Below are 26,624 nucleotides of genomic sequence, written 5' to 3' on the forward strand. Positions count from 1 at the left end.
TTTGATGGGATTTTATCCAAAGGCCATTAACCTTGGTGCAAAAACTCCCTTTGCTTTCTGAAGGCTTTGCACCAGGATTCAACTGTGTGCTCTTGTGAGCCCCTATAATATTGTTGGCTCCAAAGCAATGATAATGGGAATGGTGGTTATTTTCACTTCAGGCTGGGACTGAAGAGTATATTGAGTAGATGAGCTTGGCTAACAGAGGAGGACAAAAGCCTTGAAGGGTTTAATCAAAAACAATATTCTCTCTATTTCAATCTGAATTGCTGTCAAGTTTACATTAAATTATGTTTTCAGCAGTGTAGCAGCCCTATTTCTTGCTTTGTGCTAAAGTCTCTTGGGAAAGAAGTGCTGACACTGTATCTCAGACTATTGTATTGATTCACATCCCTAACATGTTCAGTCATATTATTATTTTATTTGGATCAATGTTAACAATCTTTTGTTAAGAGAATCCTCAGCGCAGCACAAGCTCTGTTCACAATAACTTCAAATGACTCCCTGTTCAGTGAAGATCAGACAACACCGCTTCTCTGACCAGCACAAATAATAAAAATCTCAACCAAAATTGTCAAGGCTAAGCAGCTTTGAAAGACGGGGCTAGAGATACTGTAAAGCACGTTTTGCTTTCTTAAAGTCCATGTGTGCTGTAATATGTTCTCCAATTCCAGTATTTATTGCTTGCCAGTTTTACACCATCATCAGGAGCTTTACCATATAGAGATAAAATGGGAGCACTCAAAGTGGGAAAAAAAAAAAAAAAAAAAAAAAAAAAAAAAGGCATTTTTGGCATATTGAAATCATATTTACCCCTTTCCCTTACAAAAAGAGACAATACTCCCACTGGCAGAGAAGCCATGTGGCACTGCTGCGTAGCTAAGACAGTTTTTTCACGACAGATGTGTTAAATCAGTTTCACTCTGACTCCCTGCATACTTGCTCCTCAGATTTGGGACTTCTATTTTGTTGCACATTTGCATTGACTCAGTCTAAATTCAAGTCCTCTCTCTCCTGGACCAGCAACTTGTTGTACAGACTGGTATATACACTGAAAACAAAAATATGAACCCCTAACTAAAAGTTATAAAGAAAGCCTAGTGCACATCACAGGCTCAAAGAGCTTAAATTTTCCATCTCTCCCTATGAAACAGAAAAGATTATTCCATAGGGCAGTATCCCGTATTTGTCACACATCGTCCTCCCACCAAGGAGGACCTGCTCAAACTGATTTCCATACATGGATTTCAAACTTCAGGAATTTTCAATACAGTCTTCATTGTCTGCAAGTTAGCTGGCCAAGTGTGGACTAGATACCCCAAGGCTACTATGTCATCAGGAGTGAGAGATGGGCATCTATGGAGTGTGACTCAGTAGACCCAATTAAGGTTCTCCTTGTAAATAAGATGAATTGCCATTTACTTCTGTTGCTGTACAGAGAGTATAAGGTGACAACTTCAGATATGTGAACCATGGAATAGTTCCATCCACAAGCTAAAGTTGCAGCAATATGTAAATTGTATTTTTTTCTCTCTCTCTTCATACTGTTAAACATTAGAGGTGCAGCTTTCCGAATTTTCTTTTGAAAGAGAGTTCCAGAATGGGAACTTTATCCTCTCTAAGAAGCAAGAGTGACAAATACTTCAAAAGGAAACTTTCTTTCAACAATTCATTGTCTAGAGCTTGAGTTAAATAAAGAGCTAGAAGCACAACTAAAATCTGACAGTTTCTAAGCAGTCTGATTAAAACCCCTACCCCTCCCAGATCTCATTTTTATGACAACCATAATCCTCAAGTTCTCAATACTTCCATGGAAAAGATGAGAAGTAAGAAGCAAGTTTTCTGATGTACAAAAGAAGGATGAGAAAGGCCTTTTGAGAAGATTTCTCTAAAATTCACCCATCAAAAGGTACACAAATACCATAGCCTGATTATCTCACAATGATGGCTGTAAAATTCATATTGACCTCAGTGGGTTTATTTGAATCAACAGACCAACACAAAAGAAAAAAATCCAACACTTGGTTACTAGAGAAAAATAAAAGTAATGATCTATTCTTAAACCAACACTGTAATGTCTTAATGTTATAGTGGCCCTACAGGTGCCAGAGGGATGTTTTTGTAAGAAGTTCTTTAAGAGATTTAGATTCACACTACTGTTGATCTTAAAAGTAAGGAACGGCCTTCATCCAGTCCACTCAGGTGGGTTTTTTTTCCCCCCTCCAAAAAAAAAAAAAAAAAAAAAAAAACAAACAAACCTATCTGCTGGAGATATACTATTTCTTATCTTCCTCCTTTTATCTTCTCAATGAATACAACCTTTTTAAGCCATCTGTTAGTTTATCTAGGATGCTGTGCTCTATGCTGAGCAATGGATGTAGCACTAGAAACTCCCTTTAACTACATTTACATGCTAAAAATAGCTTCTCTATTCTTTTTTTAGAACAACACACATATATTTAGCCACAAGTACGTGCCAAAATATTCTTGCCATCAGCTCAAAACAAATGCATACATGTTAAACAATGAATTTAAACAAAAGATTGAATTTACGACATTCTTAGAAGTTTCTCTTGAATTTGCCTCAAGTGCTAAGTCTCTAGCAATAAATCACAACAGGCAAAGGTTCAAGGACAAATTCTTCTCTTAGCCACTACGAAAGTGGCTGAGGTGGAAAGTGACACACTAATGTCACCCACTGAATGAACTCAATTTGTACACTTACTATGGGTTCATTCCTCATGGCTTTATACAGGTGTGCATGGCTCTGCATGGTACTCACAAGTACTGGGGTAGAAGTGACTTCACAGGAATGACTCTCATGGCCCACACAGCCACTTTTACACAAACCACTTGTCTCTGGGGTCTGATATCCCCCAAGCCTCCCTGAAAAGCCACTGTTGATGATACTGCATCTCAAACTCATTTACAATGTTCTCAGTGCTTATTTTGTTATCCCTATCCAACCACTAGGCAGAGAGAAATCTACTGTTTGAGTTCAGCCCCCAGAAAACCACACCAGAAATGGATCAGAAGCATACGTGATAAAGAGGAGTTCATTCAGTGACTCCTTGCAGATGCTCATGGTTAGATCCACCACTGTACAATCAATAGGTGTACAATCAATAGGTATACAGAGGTTAGGCTCAGTAAAATTATCGCACTGGAAAGCTAACCAAAAAAAAACGGAAATTATCACCAGTGTTATAGGCTTGCAGTAAAACTCCACAGGGAGCAATCTCCAGAAAGATATCATTCCTCAGTGGCAGTCAGCACTTAAATGGGATCTAGGACAAGTGCAGCCAGGCTCCACCCCTTCTGGTAGCACAGGTGAATTGCCTTCACCTGTGCTCCCACAGCTGACTCATTGTTTGCCACAGGTGGTCAATCAGAGGTTCAGGCCGTGATCAACAGTTCCCATACAGCCATCCATCACCCAATCTGTCAACCACTCTGGCCACAGAAGTTTCTCAGTACTAGAAAGAGCGTAAGGTTAATCCATGAGAAATAGTCACAGAATGGAGGCTGATTGCTGTGAGCTCTGGCAACCCAGCCCAAAAAATGACTGCTCCAACCCTACCTAGCAACTGTTTCCAGGTAGAGCAAGCTGCCCTGGCACTAATAAGGCTTAACATAATCACAGCAGATGCCAGGACCGCACTACTCTGGTTCTCCCAGCTGATTTTGTAGTGAATTATTTAAAACCAACTGCACTTGCTACAAAGTCCAAGCAGCAGGACTTAATTTGTAAGTATTTTATTATTTCAGAGAGCAGTATCAGGGCGATGGTATAATTAGTGTGGTTGAGAAATTGCACTGCAGCCTGCAGAAGGAAGGAGCGATGCAGCTCCCTGCCCCTGGTAATGTGCCTGTAAATTCCTCTTGACAGCAAACGCATCCCCGCATCAAAAAATGACAAAACACCCAAAGCGTGCAAGAGTGACAGCCAAACAGCTTCAATAATACCGAGTCTGCACAAGAAAAAAGCAGGCAGAGTCAGCTTGAATGGAATTCAAGGACTGCTCTGAGGCTGGGTAAAAGCAGCCCTGCTTGCACTGATGGAAGGCACAGAGACGAGCAGAAGTTGTGCCACTTGATGGGCTGTCCTGGTGTGAATTAAATGGGTAGGGCTTCGGCTTATTAGGAGCCTTCTAGGAAACCACCACCTGCAGGTGCAGTTATACTCAGAGTCATTCTTACAAAAAGGCCCTTGAATTTTTGAGGGAAGGACCAGAGCATCAGCGTCTGTCATTAGAATTTCACTGATCACATTTTCACCTTCAAAGTGATAATCACCACCCAAATGTATATATCAGAAGCAGCTGTTTGTCAGTGAAATCACCCATGTCTTCACAAATGTAAATCATCTGAGAAATACACACAGCATAGCCCTAATGCAAGCTGCTGCTGCAAACTGCAGGATGGGGAGGGCTGGGCCTCCTGGGCAGCTGCTGCTAATGGAACTTAAGCGCTGTGTCCCCATCTAGCTGCTGAACCATTTCACAGACAAAAGCTTCATCTCAGTAAGTGTCTTTTTCAGCTCAACCAAGAAGGAGCCTGTGCAAGTTTTGTCTGCACTTCTCAGGTTGCTTTCTGATTTTGAGAAATGCCAAGTGGCCAAGGAGGGGCTGCTGGCCGAGATGGAGTGCTTAGGGGTGGCTGTAGTTGAACAGAGAGGGAGAGTGATGCTTAGGGAGCAGGAGGGTTGACTGGGTCATAAACTCTGGGTGCTTTATTAGCAACCATTTCCAGTGGAGAAAAACTCACATCTTGGCTGCGGTCATGTTAATGGGATTTAAATATGTGGCTGGTCACAGCTGATTTTCTCAGCTGAGAATCTAAGAGATTCTTCATATGCCAGAATCTCTTTAAAATCAATGTGTTTATGTATCTGTGCTTTGTTTTTAGAATAGACTCCAGGTAAACAAGCCAAAGCACATTGACAGTTTTGACACCCCTTCAAGCATTTTTTCACTTATTGTTTTTCTCTCCTTGTCAGCAGGCAAAATATATGATTCTTAGCGCTAGTAAAAACAAACAAACAGGAAGAAAAACACAGAGCAGAATTGTTTCTGATTTGATGTGTAACAAATGACCTGGATCCTCTTTTGTGATCACAGTAAACGACGAGAAGACTGGGAGCGATCAATCTTTGTGCGATTAAAAGAGGGAGGCTACAGGCTGCAGGAGAACATCCTGTTCCATCTATATGTGAGCACTTCGCCCTGTGGGGACGCGCGCCTCAACTCCCCGTATGAAATCACAACTGACTGTAAGAGAAAATATTTCCCTCTCTTTTTTTCCCCTTTGTGCCTTTTATTGTTGATTTGTTTGTTTATTCTAAGACTAATCCTTCTTTCTTTGTTGACTGACTTGCAGAAAATATTTTTCTTAAAAGCAGAAACACTGGAAGGTATATGGCATGTGTGTCTGTGCAGCTGGTGCTCCTTCCCCCATGCTGAGAGGGAAAATCACGGCCAGGCAGAACTGGAATTTCTCTACCTTCCTGAGGCTCCATGGCTCTGCTGGGTAGTTCCCAACAGCCTGCGTTTCCTGATGGGGAAAGGAACCCCAGTAATCAGTAGACACCTTGGGAAGTGTCCTCATGATCAAACAGATTCTTGGAGCCACAGCCATGGGCTGGACTAGAAAATTATGTATGCATTTGAGGCTGCATGAACTGTTGTTGAGGTTTAGGCAGTATGGATGTGTTGAAGGGTTGCATTTATACCAAATCTCTACTGTCCAAGCTCAAGTGGCTGGATTCTGAGGTGGAGCAATGAGATGAGATCAGGTAGCTTTAGCACCGGTTGAAAACCAGGTTCATTCCAGATGCTACCTGCTGTTGAAGCAAACAATGTCAGGAGCATTTTGGTAAGAATCCTTCCCAGACAATCCTGCTTGGGTCAAATCAACTGCGTGGTCACTGGATAGCAGATAAATTAGATGGAGTCTGCCAAGCAGTCTTTGGAGTCCCTGGTCCTATACTTACGATCTTGAAACAGGAATGTGACCTTATGGGGAGTTATGCTTTAGAGGTGACCCTGCAAGTGAGGTGAACAAGCTTTGAGCCAGTGCAAATGCCACCAAGAGAACTGCAGGATGTGTTGCCGTGAAGGAATATCTGACCTCCATCACATGTCCCAGTGATGTCATGATATCAGCCCCCCACAGACATTCTTGCCCCTGACATTGTCCCACTGTTGCAGAGGCACATCACGGTTACAGACCCCTGCACCACCTTTGCCCCAGGCCATGGTCACACTAAGGAACAAGGGACTCAAGAGAACTGTGGCTTGCTATCACAGATGTCTGTCACTCTATGATCCACTTCATGATTCATAAGGTGCACACTTCCCTCTATCCTGAGGTGTCACTTCTCACAAATTCATTTTACCGTGCTGCAATACTCATAGTGCTCACTGCTAAATGTACATATAATGAGAAATAGTTCTTGCCCTGACTACCTTAAATGTGAAGCAGGCAAGACAGAAGAATGAGGAGGGAAAAGCGTAGATACAGGAATGTAAAATTAATCATCCAAGGTCATGCAACAACCTGACTGCCTCCCAGGAAAATTCATCTGATCGTGGTTTCATTTCTGGTTCTTATTTGTAGGAGTTATTTATTAACGATTAAGCATTATTCTCTCCAGACTGGAATCCTTTTGTCATGTGTGAAACAGCAGCTTGCTGGGGCAAGAAACGAGAATACACCTATTCAGAAAGGAAATACTCTTCCTCTTTTGATGTGATTTCTACATTCTGTCAGTAGGGCATATAATATAAAGAAAAGCAAGGAAATTTTTAAGAAGAAAGCAGCAAATAGACAAATTCATGATGTGGCAGCAAAATTAGGAGACACAGACATCATCTTAAAAATAAAATTAAAAGCAAGTGTCTATGAATGTCAAATATGAATAGTGATTTTAGCCTCACACTTTAATATTAAGAGATATCAAAAAAGGCTTTATGTTTGATTAACCACACTCATATTTTTCTAATGTGGGCCATTGTCACGAATGGCCGCAGACTATCCAGGACTGGATGCTACCGAAAGATGAGGGGATACTTCTTTAATTGATAGTGCATGTAAGAAGCTACATTAAAAATGTATTTTCTTGCAACTGCTGGTATTCACAGGGTGACCTTGTAGGGACCATGAAAATGCTTTTCCTGGTGGTTATTATACCAGCTATAGTCTGAATAAAAAAAAAACTGAGACAGCAAGGTCTGTGTGACTTAATGAAGGTTACAATGTGATGCAGAAATAGGCTTGAAGGGGCATCACTTCGTTTGTATTTCACTGCTTTAAGCAGCTCCCTCCACCTTTGTCCCATGCTCTTAAAAGCATTTAGCTCTGTATAAAAGCTATGTTGCCAAAAGCTGTCCTTCTGTGAGATAAGCATTTCATTTTAGCTCACGTTATCCCAGAGACATCTGGAAAGATAAGTATTTTATAATGTTTATCATTCACATCTCTTTTTTCTTTTCCTCCTCTCTTCAACTTCAGAAATAACCTTTCTTTTATCCAGTAATGACAAGGAACTCCAGATGAATGCTGTTTCATTTCTTAAACAACAAAGACGTTTCTCCTAGAGCTAGCACAAGCCATCAAACATTGCTGATTATTCTCTAAAGATGCATTAACATTTTAAAACAGCGTCTCACCATGTGGTTTCTGTTTTTGCAAAGGAGCATGATAAGCCTTTATCAATATAGTGAGTGAATAAAATCCACTTCTCAAATCTCTTTCCAAAAATTTCCCATTATCCGCCGTGTCTTCCCAGCACCCTCAGGGAGGCCTCACATTTTCTTCTTACGAGCTTTGTTCTGGTTAGGGAGGAGATTAGCCAGCATGCACTTGAAACCCAGTTTATTTCTTGCTGGATAGTGCTGGATACCAACTCAACTGCGTATGTAAGAATCTGACCTTACTGCAGTTCCTGTGAATGGCTGCAATGCAGCGGAGAGGTTGGAGAGGTTGGAGATGGTTTCACTCAGGAAAGTAAGAGATTAGGGCCAAAAAGAGCAAATCTTGCATTGATTTGCAATGATGCCCTTCATGATTCAGAATGGAGCAGACTTGCTTGTTGATATATCTCAAGACAGCTGCAAAGAAGAGGAAAAGTCCATTTGGAACAGGGCTTCTGTGAGCATGGAGAGGAATTCTATAACTCTTTTTTGGTGTCTGCAGGTCAGAAGGCTAGAAATCTGAAGCTTTGGAACAGTCTGATACAGTCCAGGAGAGCAGGGAAGAGGCTGAGGGGAGAGGTATTGGGTTGTAGAGAGCAGGAGAGACCAGGTTCAGTGGTGTAAGGAATGGGAGGCTGGGAAATACCAAAGGTATTTCAGACTGCTGTGAGGATTTGTATGGATTTGTCCTGGGTCCTTCTCAGCCAGTCTCCTTCCCAACACTCTCCTTCTTTCCTCATTTTCTGAGGTCACCCACCAGGTTGTAACGTGCTATGCCATGAAGAAGCAGCATCAGTGCTGTAGGTGAGGTCATCTCCTTTTCCAGTACCTTTTCCCTCTGTGTACATGAAGGCAAGTTATGCTTGATTTTCTGACTTCAGATAGCACACACAGGCCAGCTCATGAGCTGCAGCTGCAGCCATTGGGACAGCTTGCTCTATAAAATTTGTTGCAGATTTTGCACCTTTTCCTGAATCTAAAGCAAACCACCCAACAATCAAGCCCTTGTTCTGCTGAAGTACCTTCATAGTTAATTTAGGCTTCTTGACACGTTGGCTTCTTTTTTTTAAGCACCTCTTGAAAAGGAAATTGAGTTGCTTAAAAATTGAGCTAATAAATTCTCAACTTCCGCACTCATCCTTCCAGGCAGGATTTTACCTCTTTGACCATCTCTCTCCTAGAGATGCACTTTTTTTCACACAGACTGACAGAGGCAGACAGAATCTGCCCCAGGGCTCATCTCCATTCTTGTCCCCTGGGCTGCTTTTCTATCTCTTGCTAACATGCTGTATTGCCTTGTACCATTGACTCTTTGATAGCCCAGCTCCTGTTTCATCCCATGCTCTCTTTAGGTCTGAAACACACCATTGCATCTGCTCCACAAGGGGTCTTCCTCCTGCTTGCCTATTAACCTACAGCTGTGTTGAAGCTCTCAGACACATGCATTCAGCAGAGCTCTATTTTAACAAGATCCACTTGCAAGCATGTGAGCTGGATCACTGCCCGAGTAGGTGATATGATGGGGATAAGATGTACACTGAAGTTTGTGTAGAATCTGAGTAGTTGAGTGCTAAAAGACAAGTTTGCTCTGCCTACTTAAAGTATGCATTTCCTGCATAAGCCCTGTGCTTTCCCTGCTTGTGCTTCTGACTGCTGCATTTTACATCTCATTCTCAGACAAAATGTTCTCTGCTAACCCTCAGAGCTGAGGGTGCCCTGAAACATTGTCCTGCTCACAACGGAGACTCAGCACTCCATGTTCAGATGGAGCCTTCTTGGACAGAGTGGCTGCAGAAGGCCACATTCAAGCAGAAACCATTTCAGGAGCATGTCCATCTACAATTGGTAGACACAAATGATCTGTAAATGTCAAGAGATTCTCAGCCCCAGAGCTCTGCATTCAGGGTCCTGCAGGCAGATATCAGGGGTACAGATACACTGATGACATATATGATGACACATATGATAGAATAACACCCAAACTTTTGATTTTGGTAATTGTTATCGAAATTGCAAGGGGAATAATAGAATCATATAATCACAGAATGGCTTGGGTTGGAAGGAACCTTAAAAATAATCAAGCTCCAGCTTACTGCCATGGTTGCCACTCACTAGATCAGGAATGAAATCTCTGCCTTCTGCCAATCCCATGTTTTATTTAAATGGAAAAAAAAAATCTTTATAAGGGGGAAGAAGTATTTCAAGAAGAACCATCCGAGTAACTCAGTGACCTGAAAAGAAATTAGATATCTGTAGTTATTGGAAAAGGCAAATTCTGACATACTGACATATGCTCCTGTTAGGAAAATCAAGGTCAACTGTCTGTCATCCTGAGCAGTGTTTCCATTGTTTTAGTTCTCCCAGGTATCTTGTAGTTCCATTGTGACTGCTGGCCTGCTGCCTCTTGGGGATACACTTTGGAAATTCCTAGCTATTCAGAGCGTGGAGCAGCTTCCTCCTAGGTTGTAAAGTCGATTTTACAATGATGAATGACCTGTCTGTGGAACTGGGATGAAGGTGCATTATTTTCCTATTTTTCATATGGCTGAGCAGAACAATATCTTGGGGGAACTAAAAAAAAAATAAAAATAAAAAATCATCATACAGAACCATGCCCAGAAGTAACATGAAAGAAAAAAATACATACAGCACTCATACAGCACTGTATGCCTTAACACCAAACACGGCCTTGGGAGAAATAATTGCAGCACTAAATGAATTTCTGTGGTCCATTCAGATTTCTTTGTATGTATAAGATGCTACAAAAAGGGCAGACACAGCATGAGGCTGTTGAATTTGTTCACATGCTTGGGAACTGGTTATTAAAGGTGAGGTGAAAATGTTCTTTCTTTTTGTTGAGGTTAGACTGAAATGATCCAAATAGTTTGGGTTTGGGGTCCTAAGCACAGCATCCTTTATCAGCTTCCTTTGAGATCAAGTTCTGTTGAAGCAACGGTCCCATCCTGCCTTTACCAATGGCACATTCTCAATTTGCCAAAGTAAATACAGAGGAAATGCAAAGATTTTTTTCAGTTGACTAGAAGCTGGACTGTCAAGGATCTTACGCTTGTCTTCAGGTCTGAAAGCACTCATCTTTATACACAACCTAAGTCTATCTTCTCACACTGTTGAAATGCTGTTTCAGATTGTGGTTACTCACACTCAAGTTAGTTACAGCCACAATTGTGTGAGGTCTGGATAATGTTCTCCATTACGTACCCACATCAGACTTGGCTGGGAGCAATAGGAGAGGCCAACAACAGAGTCCAGCCCAAGGTTTTCTGTTCCCCTGAGGTATAAGTAATGATTCCTTCTCAGATTTAGATGTGCTGGATTTCTCCCCAGCATCCAACAAAAGTCCAAGGGAGAACCTTCTGCAGGAGGAAGTGGGCAAGAGAACTTCAGGAGAAGAAAGTGTGGTGGAGAAGGATCAGTGGGACTCTGCAACAGGAGGACTGTGGTGATAATGGGAAATCTAGAGAGTTTGCATTGTTCGGCTTTGCCAGGGTGTAGGCAGAAGACAGCAGTCTAAGGCCTGCAAGGAGTAGGTGAGGACTTCAGAAAGCTTTGAAATCCACCTTCATCCATCTTCCAACACACAAAGGTCCTGCAGACAGCAGCTTGAACTCCTCCAGCACTGCAAGAAGCTTTTTCTCTTCCAGCATCTCCTACTCACAATGCACTCTTCTAGAGCTGCACCAGAGTAAGAGAATAGAGAAGGGAGAAGAAGAAGGGTTGAGATCAGAGGGTAGGGAGGAACAAATATGGGGAGGCTCATGCCCTCTGCTGTGAGCTCTGCAGCCTTTCTGGTGCTGCCTAAGGGAAGATTTGCAGAAGCAAGAGCCATTACATGCTCGTGCATGAATGGGCCCATCACTCAAAGAGCAGTGCCAGAGGCTCTGCAAATAGAGTGGGGATGATCTGGTCCTGGTGTTCTGAGTGGTGGAAATCTCATTGGTTTTGATAACCCAAAGGACATGCCTGTTATCCCAAACAGTCAGCCATACTGAACCTTTGGCCAGTGCCTGGGTTCATCTCATATCCATAAACCTACCAGGGAAACCAGTGATCCCCTGGCTTAGAAAGGTGGAGGACTGAGTGAACTGAGACTGTGACAGGACAGGTGGTTTTAGTGTTGGTGCTATCATACTGGACCACAGAATGGAGTTTTGAAAGACTCTGGTTTTGCTGGAAGTTCTTCAGTTTTGACACCAAAAAATCATCTTCTGAAAGTTTGCAGTTGCAAAAATAGTTTTTTATTATTTATCTTCACCAGGCTGCATATTTAAGCTTTTTAGTGGATTTTTTCTATAAAATGACTAAACAATTACCACTTCATGGACACCTTTCAGACATCAAAGTACTGGCTGCAAAGAAATCAAAACCTTTTAGACATTTTTTTAAAATAAAGAAATTGTTGAAAATGAGATTGTATCACATATGGTTCATGTCTCCTGGTTAGTAGCATACTAACTAGAGGTAGAAAATAAACACATCATTTTAATTTGGGATTTTTTTTTTTTTTCATAGAAGAACACTTAGACTCAAACTGAAGCTTGAACCTGTGTCTCTCAAGTCCTAGACCCATTGAAATTGACCATTAGCTTAGTTAGTCAGTCTCCCCCTTTTCAGTCTCAGTTATAAAACTTTGTCAAACTGACACCTCGTGAGAAAACTCTTTGGCATTAACAATGCATTGAATATGTCCCAGGTCTCTCTCCTTGTAATGTTCTTGGCTGCCTTTTCTTTATTTGGGTTTTGTTGTTTCAGGTGGAGTTATAAAGTAGAAAATAAGATTTTCTAGGATGTGCCTGTATAGCGTGTGTCTATCTCAGCAAAGAGAAAGAATATGCTGGAAACTATGGAAAGTTCAAAGCCAGCATTGGCCAAAGCATTGAAAAGCTTTCATGTAAAGCAAACTGTGTTTGTTAGAATTCAGAAAAACAGGTTTCCACAGCTATAATCATATCCACAACTTAACAGAATGCTTGAATCACAAAAGAAAATTGCACTGTATTTATTGATTTTGCTTTGTTGCTGGGTTTTACTGCTTTGTACAACATTGCATTTGGACGCAATGTTCAGATGTGATAAAAACACTGCATTACTCAGCAAAAGGCCATGGCTGAGAAGCTTTCAGAATAGCTGTAGATATTTTCACCCAGGCAAGCTGCATGGATAGAATTTGTCCATGATTTCCAGGGTTCCAGTGTCCTCTGCAGAATGGACAAAATGGCTGCACGTTCAGGACATTGCTGCTCCAGCACCAGCCCCAACATCCAATAGTCTGCTAGAGCTCAGAGACTGAGATGCTCACCTGACTGTGGCAAGTATTTGGGGCAGAAAAGATCAAATCATAGTTGGGAAAAATCTCTGTGGCAAAAACTGTATCTATCTAGATCTAGTTTGGTCAAACTCTTTGATTGAGTGCAAGTCACAGGTAAAGCTTTTGAGATTAGTTTTATAAAGCTTTTCAGGAATCTCCAGGTGCAGTTAAGATCTCTATGGGACTTTTCAAAGTCCTTAGACTTCTGGGGATTTTCTTAGAGTCTACTAAAGATAGCTGTGTAAGAGCAACAAACACAATTCAATTTAGCCATGACAGTGCTACTGCTTCTATAGCTAGCCTCAAACAACTCACTTTACTCTGGTTAGTACTATGTCCATGCTCATAAAATGGCAGTAAAAGGTATCCATCCATCTGCCACAACTTTGAGGAAGAGTAAGTAATGCTCAAAGATACTAAAATGGAAAACTGTGTATTTTAAAAACTATTCAGAATATTTTTTATTCAGGATAATTTAGTATTTACAGTTCATAGATTTTTAAGGCCAACGGGGACCATTTCTTGGTGATCTAGATTCAGTTTGCCCACTCAAAGAGCGTAGGACTTTACTCCATAATCATCATCTTCACCTCCACAGACGGAAACTGAACTACAGTATGGGGCTGCAGCAGGAGCCACAATCTGTCAGGGTTCAAAGAAACCTTATTGGGGCTGAAGCTCATCGCAATGCAGAAATATTGACAGTTTTCTGTTGTTTCAATCTTATGGACTTCATCTTCTGTTTTCACTTTTTTTGCTGATTTCTTTCATAACATTTTTTTCAAATGACTCTTGAAGATTCCAATTTCCAAACAACAACAAAAATCTCAAACTCACATGAATAACAGCATACTTTTTTGATAAAGGAGTTATGATGAATAACACATTCTCTCTGTGTATCTGTAATCTTTTTGATTAAAACATGCCAAGGGAGAGAATTGTCACCAAAGGGGCAAATTCAGAAATGTTCACAATTTTTCACAGATAGCATGTTTGAAAGATAAAGCTCAGCTATAAGAGAAAAAAATCTTCTTTATTTATTTATTTATTTATTTTACATAGGCAGAAGATATAATATTGTGTAGCTGTAGCTTAGGATATAGGTTAACCACTAAGTCTCTTCCTGTCCCCATACAGCCTCCCTTCACTGTTTTCTCAGCTGCTGACCTGGAGACCAGATAATTTACCTGTGTTGCTGCTGACAAGGCTCACAAAGGTTTCAGAAGCAGAAGTTTTCTCCATAATGGAGTTTCACAACACCATTGCAGCCCTTTGCCAAGTCTCCAGTCTTTTCTTTCCAGGGGCAGCTGCACTTCAAAAGCAATGGCATTACACATCTAATTTTAGATGAGAGAAGCAATTAGTAATTAAAAATAATAATCTTGGAGTGTTCGAGTTTTATTTTCCTTGATTGTCACATGAACAGAATCTTAATTCCATGGATCCTCTGCTTGTGTCTTCAATGTACTAATGCATTTCTGCCCAGAATAGGCTTGAGTCTGTAGACTGGGTTTGTGGGTGGCATCAAGGATTTCTGTCACGTCTGACCCAGAACTTCTCACTGCTCCTTGCCAGTAGTGATTATTTATAGCTCTCTGTGCATGACTTGTTTGTCAGCAAATTGTTTTAAAGAGAATTTTAATTAGTTACTCCTATTTTGATCCCAGAGGTTCCTCAAAAACAGAACTCTTTTGTAAGGTAGATACTTTGATGTATTTCTCTGGTTGATTGATTTATTGGTTTCTGTCCCAAGGGTTAAAGTTTGATGACAGACAAGGACTCACTTAGAAGTTCATCTAACATCAAAACCATAGAATCATAGAATAGCCTGCATTGGAAGGGACCATTTTTGCGGCCCTCCTCTGGATCCACTCCAACATCTCCACATCCTTCTTGTGATGGACTCAGTACTCCAGATGGGGCCTCACAGAGGCAAAGCAGTGGGAAACAATCACTTCCCTCACATGCTGGCCACTCCTCCAGCCCTTCTGGCTGAAAACATCCAACCAACTCTCTATCCACCAATTTAGAGAAAAGGTTGTGGTGCAGGACAGTGTCAGAGGTCTCGCACAAATCCAAGTACAGAACAACAGTTACCCTTCCTTTGTACACCAGTGCTGCCATGGAAGGCCCCAGATTTGTCAGGCATGATCTGCCCTTGGTGAAGCCATGTTGGCTATCTTAGATCACCTTCTCATCTTTCATGTGTCTTAATATGTCTTCCAGGAGGGTCTATTCCACGATCTCTGTCACTGAGGTCAGGATCACTGGTCTATAGATGCCCGTATCTTCCTTTCTCCCTTTCTTTAAAATGAGAGGGATGTTTTCAGTCACCATCATTTTTCAGTCATTATCATTTATTTTGATGGTTCAAAATGAAGAGTTTTGATTAAAATACAGTGGTGCTCTTTGCTCATCTAATTAATATGCATTTAAAACAGATGAGGACAAATGATGCAGTCATTTCCTTTCTGTTTTTTTCAATTCAAACTTTACATTTTTCTCACCATCAATAGTATGGATTAAATGCCACATGTTGGTGTACTGTGAATGGGCAGATTCCCTTTGATTTCTTATCTGTACCTTATCTGTATATCACAAATTATTGGCAGATAAAAAAATCATGAAAGAGATAGAAAGATTCACAAATGTTATTTGAATGATGAAGAAAAAGAATAGCGTCATAAATATATCACCTATCAGGCCGTGGGATATCTGATCGTTGTCCAAAATCAGGAAGTTAGCCAAGAAACACACACAGAAGAGGGAAAATATAAGGAAGGTCGGTTTCAACATTCAACCTCAGTTTCACAAATCGGAAAAGTTCTTGGATAAGGTTTGTATTCAGTACTTATATTGCATATCTGTCTTAATGACACAGTCCAGCTCCCAGATATGACCTGAACATCTCTAGGAGGGAGCAGAAGAGTCTTCTGGAGCTGGGCTCAGATATAACAGACCTCCTTGTCTGCAATTAAAAGCATGTCTGGACTTCAAGGGGTTCACCTGCATGTACATTTGATACGTGCAAGCCAGATGTATGTGTTTCCCAAGAGAAAGATGCATCCCTGCACTCACTCCAGTAAAAGCTCCACAGATCCTCATGCAAGACCGCAGGCTTTACCTGCCTAGCTCTTGATGTGATGAATCCCACAGTCAGTAGCCACAGTTCAACTTAGTCCTTTGTGGAGGGATTTGTTCTATTTTTCCCAAATCCAGCCTCCTTTCAGAATATCCCTAAAGTTTCTCAGTTTCCAAAGCTGGGCCATCACATTTCAGTCTCACCCTCTGACGGTTTCTAAAGCACACCATAGCAGAGACTAATTTGGCTAGGCACGCCTCCCAGAAAAGCAGATGTGTCTAACGCATTCAGTGTGCTCATTTCAACATTTCCAGAAACTGGAATATCATGCATTTGTCCATCATTATGTCATTATACATACAAGGGGTATGTATCTCTAATAACCATCAAAACACCAAGGCAGTCAAATGTTAACAGTTCTCTCTTCACCTTTTTGTTTCATACCACTCTAAGGAAGCTTTATAAACCATTGTGATGAATGGAGGGTCCAGCACAGGAAAAAAAAATAAAAATGCAAGATATGCTGTTTTATTTCTTCCTTCATGAGAAGAGAACAGCCTCCACTGAAGCAGGGAAATAGAAAATGAACCTCTGAGGCAGTCATGCAAAATCTCCAACAGAGCCTTACTCGTGTGATTCTGTTTAATCACCATTCATTTCCACTTCACTCTTCAACTAAATAATAAATATGGAAGTAGCTTTTTTCATTACCATTTGAACCAGAACCAGTCCTGGAGAAAATGTGAAAAGAAGGGGAAAGCCTTGAAATCAGTGAGTTCCAAGACGCTGTTCTGAATATAAACCACCTGTGTACATTCATAATCCAATAATTAATAATCCAGCATCTTTTTATCTTGGAAACTCTCAGGAGTAATTTCCACATCTGAGCACAGCACACATCATAAATCCACTCCAAATGATTTTTAAATTTGTCCTTTCCAATTCTGGTTTAAATTGACATTTTGTTCTGGTTGAAGTGGCATCCTCAGACGCCTTCTCCCCTGCAATTAGCTGAGATTAAGCAGTTGGAGAAGCAGCACAGGAAAGATCAGCAGTGCTCATAGTCTCTGATGCTTTGATCATACTGAACAGCAGAACAGCAGTCAGCTGTAGTTTGTGGCTTTGTTACACAAATAAATATTTTTCTGAGGCTGCTTTAAAATGATCCATAACAGGCTGTGCCAGCACGTGGGTTGCATCTCTTACTACAGGCAATCGTGTGCCAGAGTCTGTGTAGAGCACACAAAACTTGTGTTTTGGTTTCTTCAGCATTTGTTATCTTCCTGAACTATTTAACTATATAACGTTTAAAAAAGAAAAAAAAAAAAATCCCTAAGCATGCTGCAATTGTCGATCTGGATTTATTTAATCATTGTCATTCTGAAAGCGTTTGGAGCTCTGGGTTATTAGTATTTCCTAAGTGTGCTACGGATCTTTTCGCAACTTGTGTGCCGCTATCCCAGTAATGTGAGCAGCCTGAGACAGGCAGCACAGCTGAGGGTTTTAGTCACACCCTATTCATTGAATTTAATAGCAGTTGAGCAGCTAAAACCCCTTATCAGTGCTGTGGGAGTGCATCCCAGGGTGAGCGTATGCCAGCCCCAGCTGCCCGAATCCTATCAGCTAATGCTGCCCGCTTGGCTGCACCGTGGGTACGGCGCGCATTAAGGGAGCAAAGTTTGATACATGGGCTGAGTTAATGCGAGCATTTGGAAAATGAGATGATCTGAGCAGTCACACGCATTTCTTAATGCTTTAAAAAACTTTATTTTTCAGCACTGGGTATGTGCAGGCCAGATCTGAGATGCTACAATAGCAACCACACCTGGAGTAGTTCGGTTCTCATAAAACAGGCAAATGAAATTGGATCAGTAAACCCACTTCAACTCACAGAAGAGTTTCAGATGCTCTCCCCTTAAATTGTTGGCCTGTGCTTTAAATGCCCCAGATACTCAACAGCATTTGGCAGTGCTGATGGTTTTGTTCTCCTCTGCCCCTCTCCAGATAATATTTAGGAAGTGAAATCAAAGTCATGTATGCAATGAGCTGCTCATCCCTTCATGTGGCCACTGAAATTCCCCAGCAACTGCATGTCCCCTTGCATGCAAAATGTGGGAGCTTCAGTTGGGTGAGCCACTTTTGAAACAGGATGGTCAAGGGGATGAGTGCACGGATAGGGGGGCTTGGAGCTGAGGAAGAGAGGTGGGTGCAGACTGAGGTCAGAAATGAAGACACCGATGCTTAGTAGAAGAAAATACTTTTCTAAAAAAGATGGGGAAAAATGTTTTTAAAAATCATCTTGTGCTAGGGGAATTCCTGCAGGTGGACTCCTGTGGTAGATCTTTATTGAAAGCATAACATCTGGCTCTCATCAATACTTGCTGAGCGGTGCCTTTAAATGAATTTGCAGAACAAAAAAGCATCATTATCTTTATTTTACCTGTGGGAAAGCTTAGGAAAAGAGAACCAATTTGCTTAAAGTAAAACTTTCTTCCAGTTGAAACAGCAATAACCTCAGTCACTCTTCACTGCTCCCATGGAGGGTATCTGGCTCTGTCATGCCGCAGATCTGGGTGTATGCAGGATGAGGCAAGGGGGTTTCACTGTACATCTCTTTATGCTGCACAGCTAGACACACTTGTTAGACAGAAGCAATCACTTTCTTCTTTTGTTGTTCAAATTTCATGGTTCCTTCCCCACCACTCTGTTGTTTAATAATAAAACATGCTGCTCACTGCTGCTCGAGTCATGTTTTGAAAGTTTCCTGCAGAGTCCCAAAAAAATATGGACTGGTTCCCAGACAGATAATCCCATATACACATAGCACAGCAGACATTCTCTGGATGATGCTGCACGAGGAACACCAGATATGTATCTAGTAGGTATGATGAGGCTTAGATTTGAGTGGGAATCAGTTTTGGCTGTGACCCCTCCATTCAAGCTGGCCCAACCTGCTGCTCACCTTCAGATTCCTATTTTTAGACTTACAAAGGAAGGAAGGAATCCAAGAGGAAATGATCTGTGTGGGTTCAGCTGCTGCATCTGCTGGCAGGTCACAGCTGACTCTGCTGTTTGTTCTACATGTGTTTGCTGCCTTTGCTAATCCCAGCAGGCCAAAGTGATTTATTTTACTCTTCTCATTTTGTAAGTCATCCATTGGCAGCAGCCAAAGTCAATCAATTGCATCAAACAGAGCTCACAGCACAGGCAGCAGTTGTACAAAGAAAAGATGGTGAGGAACAGGATGAGGAAGACAACGGGTGCCTGGTGAGCACTATTGACCCTGCTGCTGGTAGCCAGAAGTTTGGTCAGACAACCTATGGCACCCAGCTTTACTCAGTGTGAGGAAAGAAGCCATGCAACAACATAGCCACTAAGGGTTAAGGAGCACCACCTTCACTAGCAGAAACCTCTTGGTCCAGCTAACGTCCATGAAAAAAAAACAACTGGAGATTTGGAAATTGGCTAAACCCCTCATGTCTGTAGAAGCAGCACTCCTTTCCCATAAAGCAGAGGTCACCATGTACCTACTGCCTTTCTTTCTTCTCCTCTGGGCTGCAGTGTGAAAGGTCTGTTGCATGCAGAAACTATCCTCCAGTTAAACCCCCTGAGGGTGAGAATGAGATCCAGAGGATTTCCTTGCTCCTTTTCCAACACTGCTGCTCTTTGCAACCAAAATACCTAGAGGCAAATAGGTAGTATAAGAGAGTAAGAGTAATTTTGATAGTGAACTCCCACTTTTTTCATTTGATAAAACTGATAGCAAAATAGTTTGTTTATTATCTGCAAATTAAGCTCACTTTATTATCAAGCAAATTAAGCACAGAATAAGTGTGCTACCTGTTTGCCCTGCACTGCCCCAAAGGCAGCCATCTCATACTCAAATGTAGTATCACTGAAGTGATGATGGATGGCAAAGTCATAACAGATACCAGTTTGAAGAAGGGCAGTAGTGTGCTTCTCTTTAGGGACACTACAGAGGGAATTTAGGCAAGCAATAACTGCCGAAGTATGATTTGCTTTAGACCCAGAGTTTGAAACTTTAGCTTTTGAGAATTTTCAATGAAATTCTTTGATAGCAAATGAGAAGCTCTGTCCTGAAATGATTCAGAAAAGGCCACTGAGTATCACATCAGGCTATGGACTGAGTTGGCTCGCACAGGTGAGATTTTGGTTGCAGTTCTTAAACCAAGGCTTTCCAAACATTGGAAATTCCAAACATTTAGCATGGGAAACTAGGAAAAAAAAAAATCATATGCCTCTATTCTTTTCAAACATGGTAGGAAATGGTGAGTTCACCTCAGTATATGTTAATTACAATTTTATGAGAAGCAAATCATGTGAGGAAGCACCCATTTTTCTCCATTGTGCTCCTTGCTTAGGCTATGGTCTTGTCTTATTTTGCATTCAGCTTCAAGGACCTCTGCAGGCGGTTCTGCAAATGCAAGCTATGGCTCAACACAGCCTCTTAGTTTCAAAACATACCTAAAAACAATTAATGATTGCCATTCTTGTACTTTTGTGCAGTGAACAGCAGCAAGCACATAGTGAGAAAATATCGAGGGCACCTGCGAACAAAGATCGAGTCTGGAGAAGGAACCATCCCGGTGCGGTGCCATAACGCGGCTCAGACATGGGACGGCGTGCTGCTGGGAGAGCAGCTCATCACCATGTCCTGCACAGACAAAATCGCCAGGTACTGTAGCATCTCATGTGCATGTCACAAAGCTGCTTGCATGTGGAAATGAAGTTTGAGGATGATGGCTACTGGTGGGGAATAGCTCATAGGTTCTGACATAGACTCCCCTTGTATGCAAAGATAGGGCCTATAAATAGGTGGAGTAAATAGAATGGTCTCCCAAATTCTCTATGGGTCATTAGTTGCTCTTTACAGTGTGACAAAAATATAAACTCTCTTTGCAGCATTTTCTGCCAGTAGAATTTCAGTGTGCAAATAAAATACATACACTCTGCTCTTACTGGATCATTTACTGCAAAACTTGCAAACCAACCACCATGCAGATAAACTGACCTCATCTGCACTGATAAAGTGCCCTAAGTGCTATTAAGAATATTGCTACTATCTTGAATGTCATTGCAGAGCTCTCATGTCACACCCACCTCTGTGCCTCTCTAGTCTGTCTTGCACATATAATGTATCTTTATGTAGAATAACTTCAAAATAACAAATATTTCATAATTATTTCATGGTGGTACATAAAACAACACATTTTTCATTCTCTATTTACAATATTAATTAATAGCAAATGAAGGTTATCATAAATTGAAACCAAAATGTGCACATTGGGAAGCACACTTACTATATTACTAGTATATATGTATACATACATGTGTACTTTTACTCACGGTTATATATGTATATATATATATTATGTGTGTTAGCTAAATGTCATAGAATCATAGGATTGGAAAAAACCATCAAGATCATCCAATCCAACCATCCACCCATCCCCTTTATGCCCACTGATCATGTCCCTCAGTGCCACCTCTACATGTTTCTTGATGATGTCCAGGGACAGTGACTTCAACACCTCCCTGGGAAGCTCTCTATTTCAAACACAGCACATTGTAGCTGTAAAAATGTAAACATTACAGCAGAATTCTCTGCTGGAATATCACGCTTAAGATCTCAGTCAAGTTACAGCAGCCCAGAATTTGATTCAATTATTGAAGGTCAACATAAACAAAATTGTTTTTGAAAACGTGTTTTTGTTCACTGTATATAAATTCTTCTCTTAGCTTTAGCTGGATGACCTACTGAAGTTCAATTTCTCTTTAGGTTTAGCAAAGCCAGGCATTTTGAGAGAAAAACGATCTGACTATCAAATGGAAATATTAACAGGTTCAAAGGACAGAAGACAAAATCCACACTCTGCTAAGTGTAATCATGACAAATATTGTCTTTACATGACAAATAAAGGGCGTCTTCTGCTATCATATTTTCATTTATTCATAAAGAGATAACTGAAAACCCAAAGAGTTTTCAGCAGTTTCTCACTCTTTTCAGGTACAGCTGGGTTTTCCAAATTCAGACTCAAAAAAATAAACAAATTCAAGTTTGTGAATTGAAATATTGCACTCTCTGAGGTTTCGAATGTCATTGGCCAGTGAATTAAATATCAGCTTTGCAAATAGTAATTCAATTGCTGTTGATGGGGATGCTGACTCTAACATTCTCAGAAGCTGGGTTTTCTCCAAGCACATCTGCTCTAGTACAAAGAATCCTTTCCTTTTTGGCACATATCTAAACAGTCCTAATGTCTGTGAAGGAAAAAACTTATAGGGTGGTGAAATAGAGACTGCTGTGTGAAGGCCCTTTCCTCCCCCTCTCTATCCTCCTCAAGAGACCACAAGGTGGTTTCTGTGTCATTCTTCAGACTCCAAATATTTGCTCTAACACACAGACAGTTGGCTCTTCAAATGTCTTCAGGATGCAGGAATTTGATTTCACATCATCTGGACTTGTCTCACAAACAGAAAAAAAAAAATCTCTGAGGCTGAAATTCATTTTTGTATAACCAAGATTTGATAAAAAATCTGACTTGTATACTTTGGATTTTATTGCTTATAAAAGCCCCTTAGGAGTGGTGGGCTATTAGAGAATGTTTCCCCTTGAGAATCTAACCAGTAGCTGTTAAAATATACATCATTTTGCATTATTTGCAAAGGACATTACTATCAGAATATCAAGAATAGAGTTACTCAGAAAAGTGAGTAATATTCTATAAATCATGTATCTAACAATTTATGTTCTTTCCTACTCATAGGATAGCCACAAGCAGAGAGCGATTTAATCAGATTTATTTGTTATTCAAAGGAATTTAGCAATTTTTATTACTATCAACACAAATTTGAGAGGATTTGATGCTTGGTATGCATTATTTGAGTTCTGTGGCTGTGTTGAGATTGCAGGATAAACAGCCTAGTATCATACCCATTCCCTTACTGAATTAAAGCACAAACACTTCTGGCATGAATACTCATGTTATTTGGCTCAGGCAGGGAATTATGAGGTGAAATTCTGTGACTGTATTATAGAAGAGGTCAGATTAGATCTTGGTGGCTCCTCCTGGCTTTAGAAACTTATGCATTTATATCTGCAAATTTAAAGTTAGGGCTCTGTGAATCCCCAGATAACACCACCCTGAGAGAGTGCTGGCTTTTACACTCAAGTTCTGTCAATCTCACAGTGCAGCTGAAGTCAGTTCAGCCTTCTTACTGCACATTTTAGGATTCAACCATGTTCTTTATATCCAAAATTCAGCAGTCAAACTAACACCTAGGATTCATTTCCCTCTTTCATGTACACTGAGAAAAAGGAGCAATGTCGTGAGCAAAATAATTCTGAAAAAGAGCAACTGTTTGGGGAACCAGCCTGTACATACTTTAACATATTGCTGATGGTAATCAGTAGTTGTATTAACAACTTTATATCAACAGAGCCATCTTAGGTCAATATCACAGCACCAAAATATCTACTTTTCTTGTGGAAGCAAATCCACTTCATACAGCAGTCCTTTACAGGAAGTCTGTCAAACAGTCCAGAAACCTCCTTCTATTTTTTAAGCTTTGTCTTCTGACTTATGGAGATTGTCTGAGCCGGCTCACACCCTAGCTTCACCGTGCCACTGGGTTTCTTCCATGCAGAGAAACTGGAGAAACTATTTATCCCAGCATCTATCAGTGCATAATAACTGTGTTTTCCTTTCTGATGGCTGCATGGAAAGGTTTAATGATGACTGTTGAGTGTGCTTTGGCACTGGGAGTACGTGGAGGAGGCCACCATAACCCAACAGACACACAGCATAAACCAGCACTCCTAGGTCATAAGCCATGGCCATACAAATGTATGAAAGTTATTTTGAAGATCCAAGCCCAAATATTCAGTGTTAAGATTTACTTAAAAATTAATTCATATCTGGGTGTCCCTTTGAGTTCTGCAGTACACAGCACTTCTCTGGGACCCTCTTCCTTGGTTGACCTCCACAAGGAACTGGAGCACTTAAGCTACTGCCAGGGCAGAACATGTTCATACTCATTGGATGCCTTAGCTGTTGTACTTACTTTGAAGATGCCAGCTTTCTGTGTATCCAATCTACATCTAACAGTATACAGACAAATCTGTAAATGAGTGAGACATAACACTTAGTCTCTTTCAGAAGCTGGCATCTGCCAGCTGCCAATCTGCAGCTGCCCTTGCAGGGTGCAGGTTTGAAAAATGTGTTTACACAGGCTTTGAGGGAAACAGTCCTCACAAGCACTGTCTTTATTCAGCAAATAAAAGCCAGAATTCAATATGTACCTTATAAGCTTTGGCCTTAAAATTGTTTTCTTGCTACAGCTTCTCAAAAGGTCACCATTAAAAGACTGTGTGTTTTCTTGCCACCAGGTTAATGGTCATCAGATTCCTTTTATTTCACAGAAACAGTGGTGTTACGCCTGGAGGTTAAATAGTACCTACATCATATTAATTATACCTCACCTATAAAATGTCATAAGCAATTACAAAGAACCTCCAAATTTGGCATTACGGCCCTGATAGTCTATTCCTGTCCCATGATGAAAGTTTATGGATGATGTGGGCCCACAAGCTAGAGGAATCTTTTCTGAGAGTATCCTCAGAGTATTGTAAGGTGACGTGGTCTTGAAGTACTGTTTCAGGTTTTAGCAGTGGAAATCTGCAAGCACTTTACAGAATGATTTAGGCACACTGAGTTACATTTAAATATGTGTAAAACTGCAAGACTAAAAGTCAGCATTAGAAATTGGCATTCTTAGATCTATGTTAGCATTAGCCTCCTGACCAGAGCTGTTGTTAACAGAAGACCTGACAAGGTAACTCTTAAGAAAAGCTACTTCAAAGGCTGCATATTAATGTAAATGAAAATCAATTAGCACAGCAAGATCTTCAATTAGAGGTGATTTGTGTACATGATTTGTAATTCTCCCTCTTAACCCCTTTGTATGTGACTGAGATTTCAATTTCAATCTTTCACCACAAGGTATATTCGAGAAAACATATATAAACCACCTACTGGTAAAACATAGATCAAAAACTAATGCACTATTTCCAGTTTCCTAACCAATAATAGCTAAACGGTCACATAAATAGGAACACCACAGGTGGTATGCTGAGTGCAGGCCATCATTATTAACAATTTATGTTGTGTGAAGCATAGCTAGAGATTTTGGTAACAGAAACTATGGCACAGGAGTTAACAATGTGACCAAAACAAATCTGTCTTTTATAAAAATGCCCTAAAAATATAAGCTTTAAAATTCATCACCCAAAGTCTCCAAAGGTCCCAGGAAGACACTTCAGTCTCGGAGAGCTTCAATGGAAGGTGGACACTTTTCCCTGAGATGTTTTGTTGAAGCATCAATGGCAATTTCCCCACATCTCAGCCTCAAAGGGATTTGAGAGCTGGAACGCACCAGTGTTTCATTTCGTATGACGTTAATTTGTATGATCATATGGCTAATGCTGAAAATAACTTGGGGATGACATGGGGATGCCTTTCCCTGCGTGCCTTCCTGGTGGTGCTGGGCATCGAGGAGTTTTGATGTGCCCGGTGGGGCCAGGAGAGCGCAGCATCTCATTGAAGAAAGACTGCCTGCTCTGGGATGCCTCCCACTCATCCGTGGCATTTCCATGATTGACAAACAGGGGAAAACATATTGACTTTAAGGATTATCTATATTGGAAACTGGACGCAGAATTCTGTCTTTGTAAACAGTTCAGTAATATCCGGTGTTTGAACAAAAGGAAAAGTGTGCTTTCACTCCATTTATGGTACCAAAATCTCCCATATGTAAGTGAAAAGGGGAAAACATTTAGTTTTGTTGATCCTGCTTGCTGTAGATTTTGGGGGGTTTTAGAACCATTTGTGACTAAGGGAGTAGTGGGTTGATTTTCTCTGTATTGGAAGGATTATTAAGAAGAGTACAGCATATAAGTTATTAGAAAGTTGCACAGACTTGAAAACAATCCTTAAAATCCTTCACAATTATGAAAATTCAGAATGATCCAGCATATTTCTTCATAGGGAGAAAAGTTACTTTCATATATCAAGGACCCAAAATGTAACACTGCATTGCTCTGAATAATATTTTTATTTTGAAAAGCTGCATTTGAAGTGAGTACTTTGTCACGGATGGGAGCACAGCTATTTTTGTGCACCTAAATCAGACTACAGAGAAGTCATTTCTTCAGAAGCGAACAATGTTAGGATAGTCTCGCTGTTGCTCTTTCCCTATCATCTAACTACAAATAATCCTATAGGTGCTCTGTCTTCAAAGGGCCACGTTTAGTTGTTACAGTTCAGTGTAGTATCCACGTTTGTTGGCCAAGGGATAAACAATACAGAGGACGAATGGATCCCTCTTCCCTGAATGGATGCTGACAAAATAAGGCCGTATCAAACCAGGAAGCAAACAGTAGTGTGTCACTCATTGAACGTAATGGTGCCATTCCTGTTGTCTTTTCTCCCCACTGCCACCA

At 40.8% G+C, this 26,624-nt stretch overlaps 1 protein-coding gene across 1 annotated transcript in view; it reads left to right on the plus strand.

Moving 5' to 3' along the window:
• ADARB2 (adenosine deaminase RNA specific B2 (inactive)) overlaps positions 1-26,624 on the plus strand; it is a 290,107-nt gene that overhangs the window by 253,861 nt on the left and 9,622 nt on the right. The window contains exons 6-7 of the mRNA XM_042817322.1: positions 5,121-5,272; positions 20,630-20,798. Of these exons, the coding sequence (XP_042673256.1) occupies positions 5,121-5,272; positions 20,630-20,798 (321 nt within the window). The remainder of the gene's footprint in view (positions 1-5,120; positions 5,273-20,629; positions 20,799-26,624) is intronic.

The sequence above is a fragment of the Centrocercus urophasianus genome, unplaced genomic scaffold, assembly GCF_019232065.1.
Source record: "Centrocercus urophasianus isolate 14NV4802_14NV808 unplaced genomic scaffold, USGS_Curo_1.0 seq_16, whole genome shotgun sequence".
Lineage (NCBI taxonomy): Eukaryota > Metazoa > Chordata > Aves > Galliformes > Phasianidae > Centrocercus > Centrocercus urophasianus.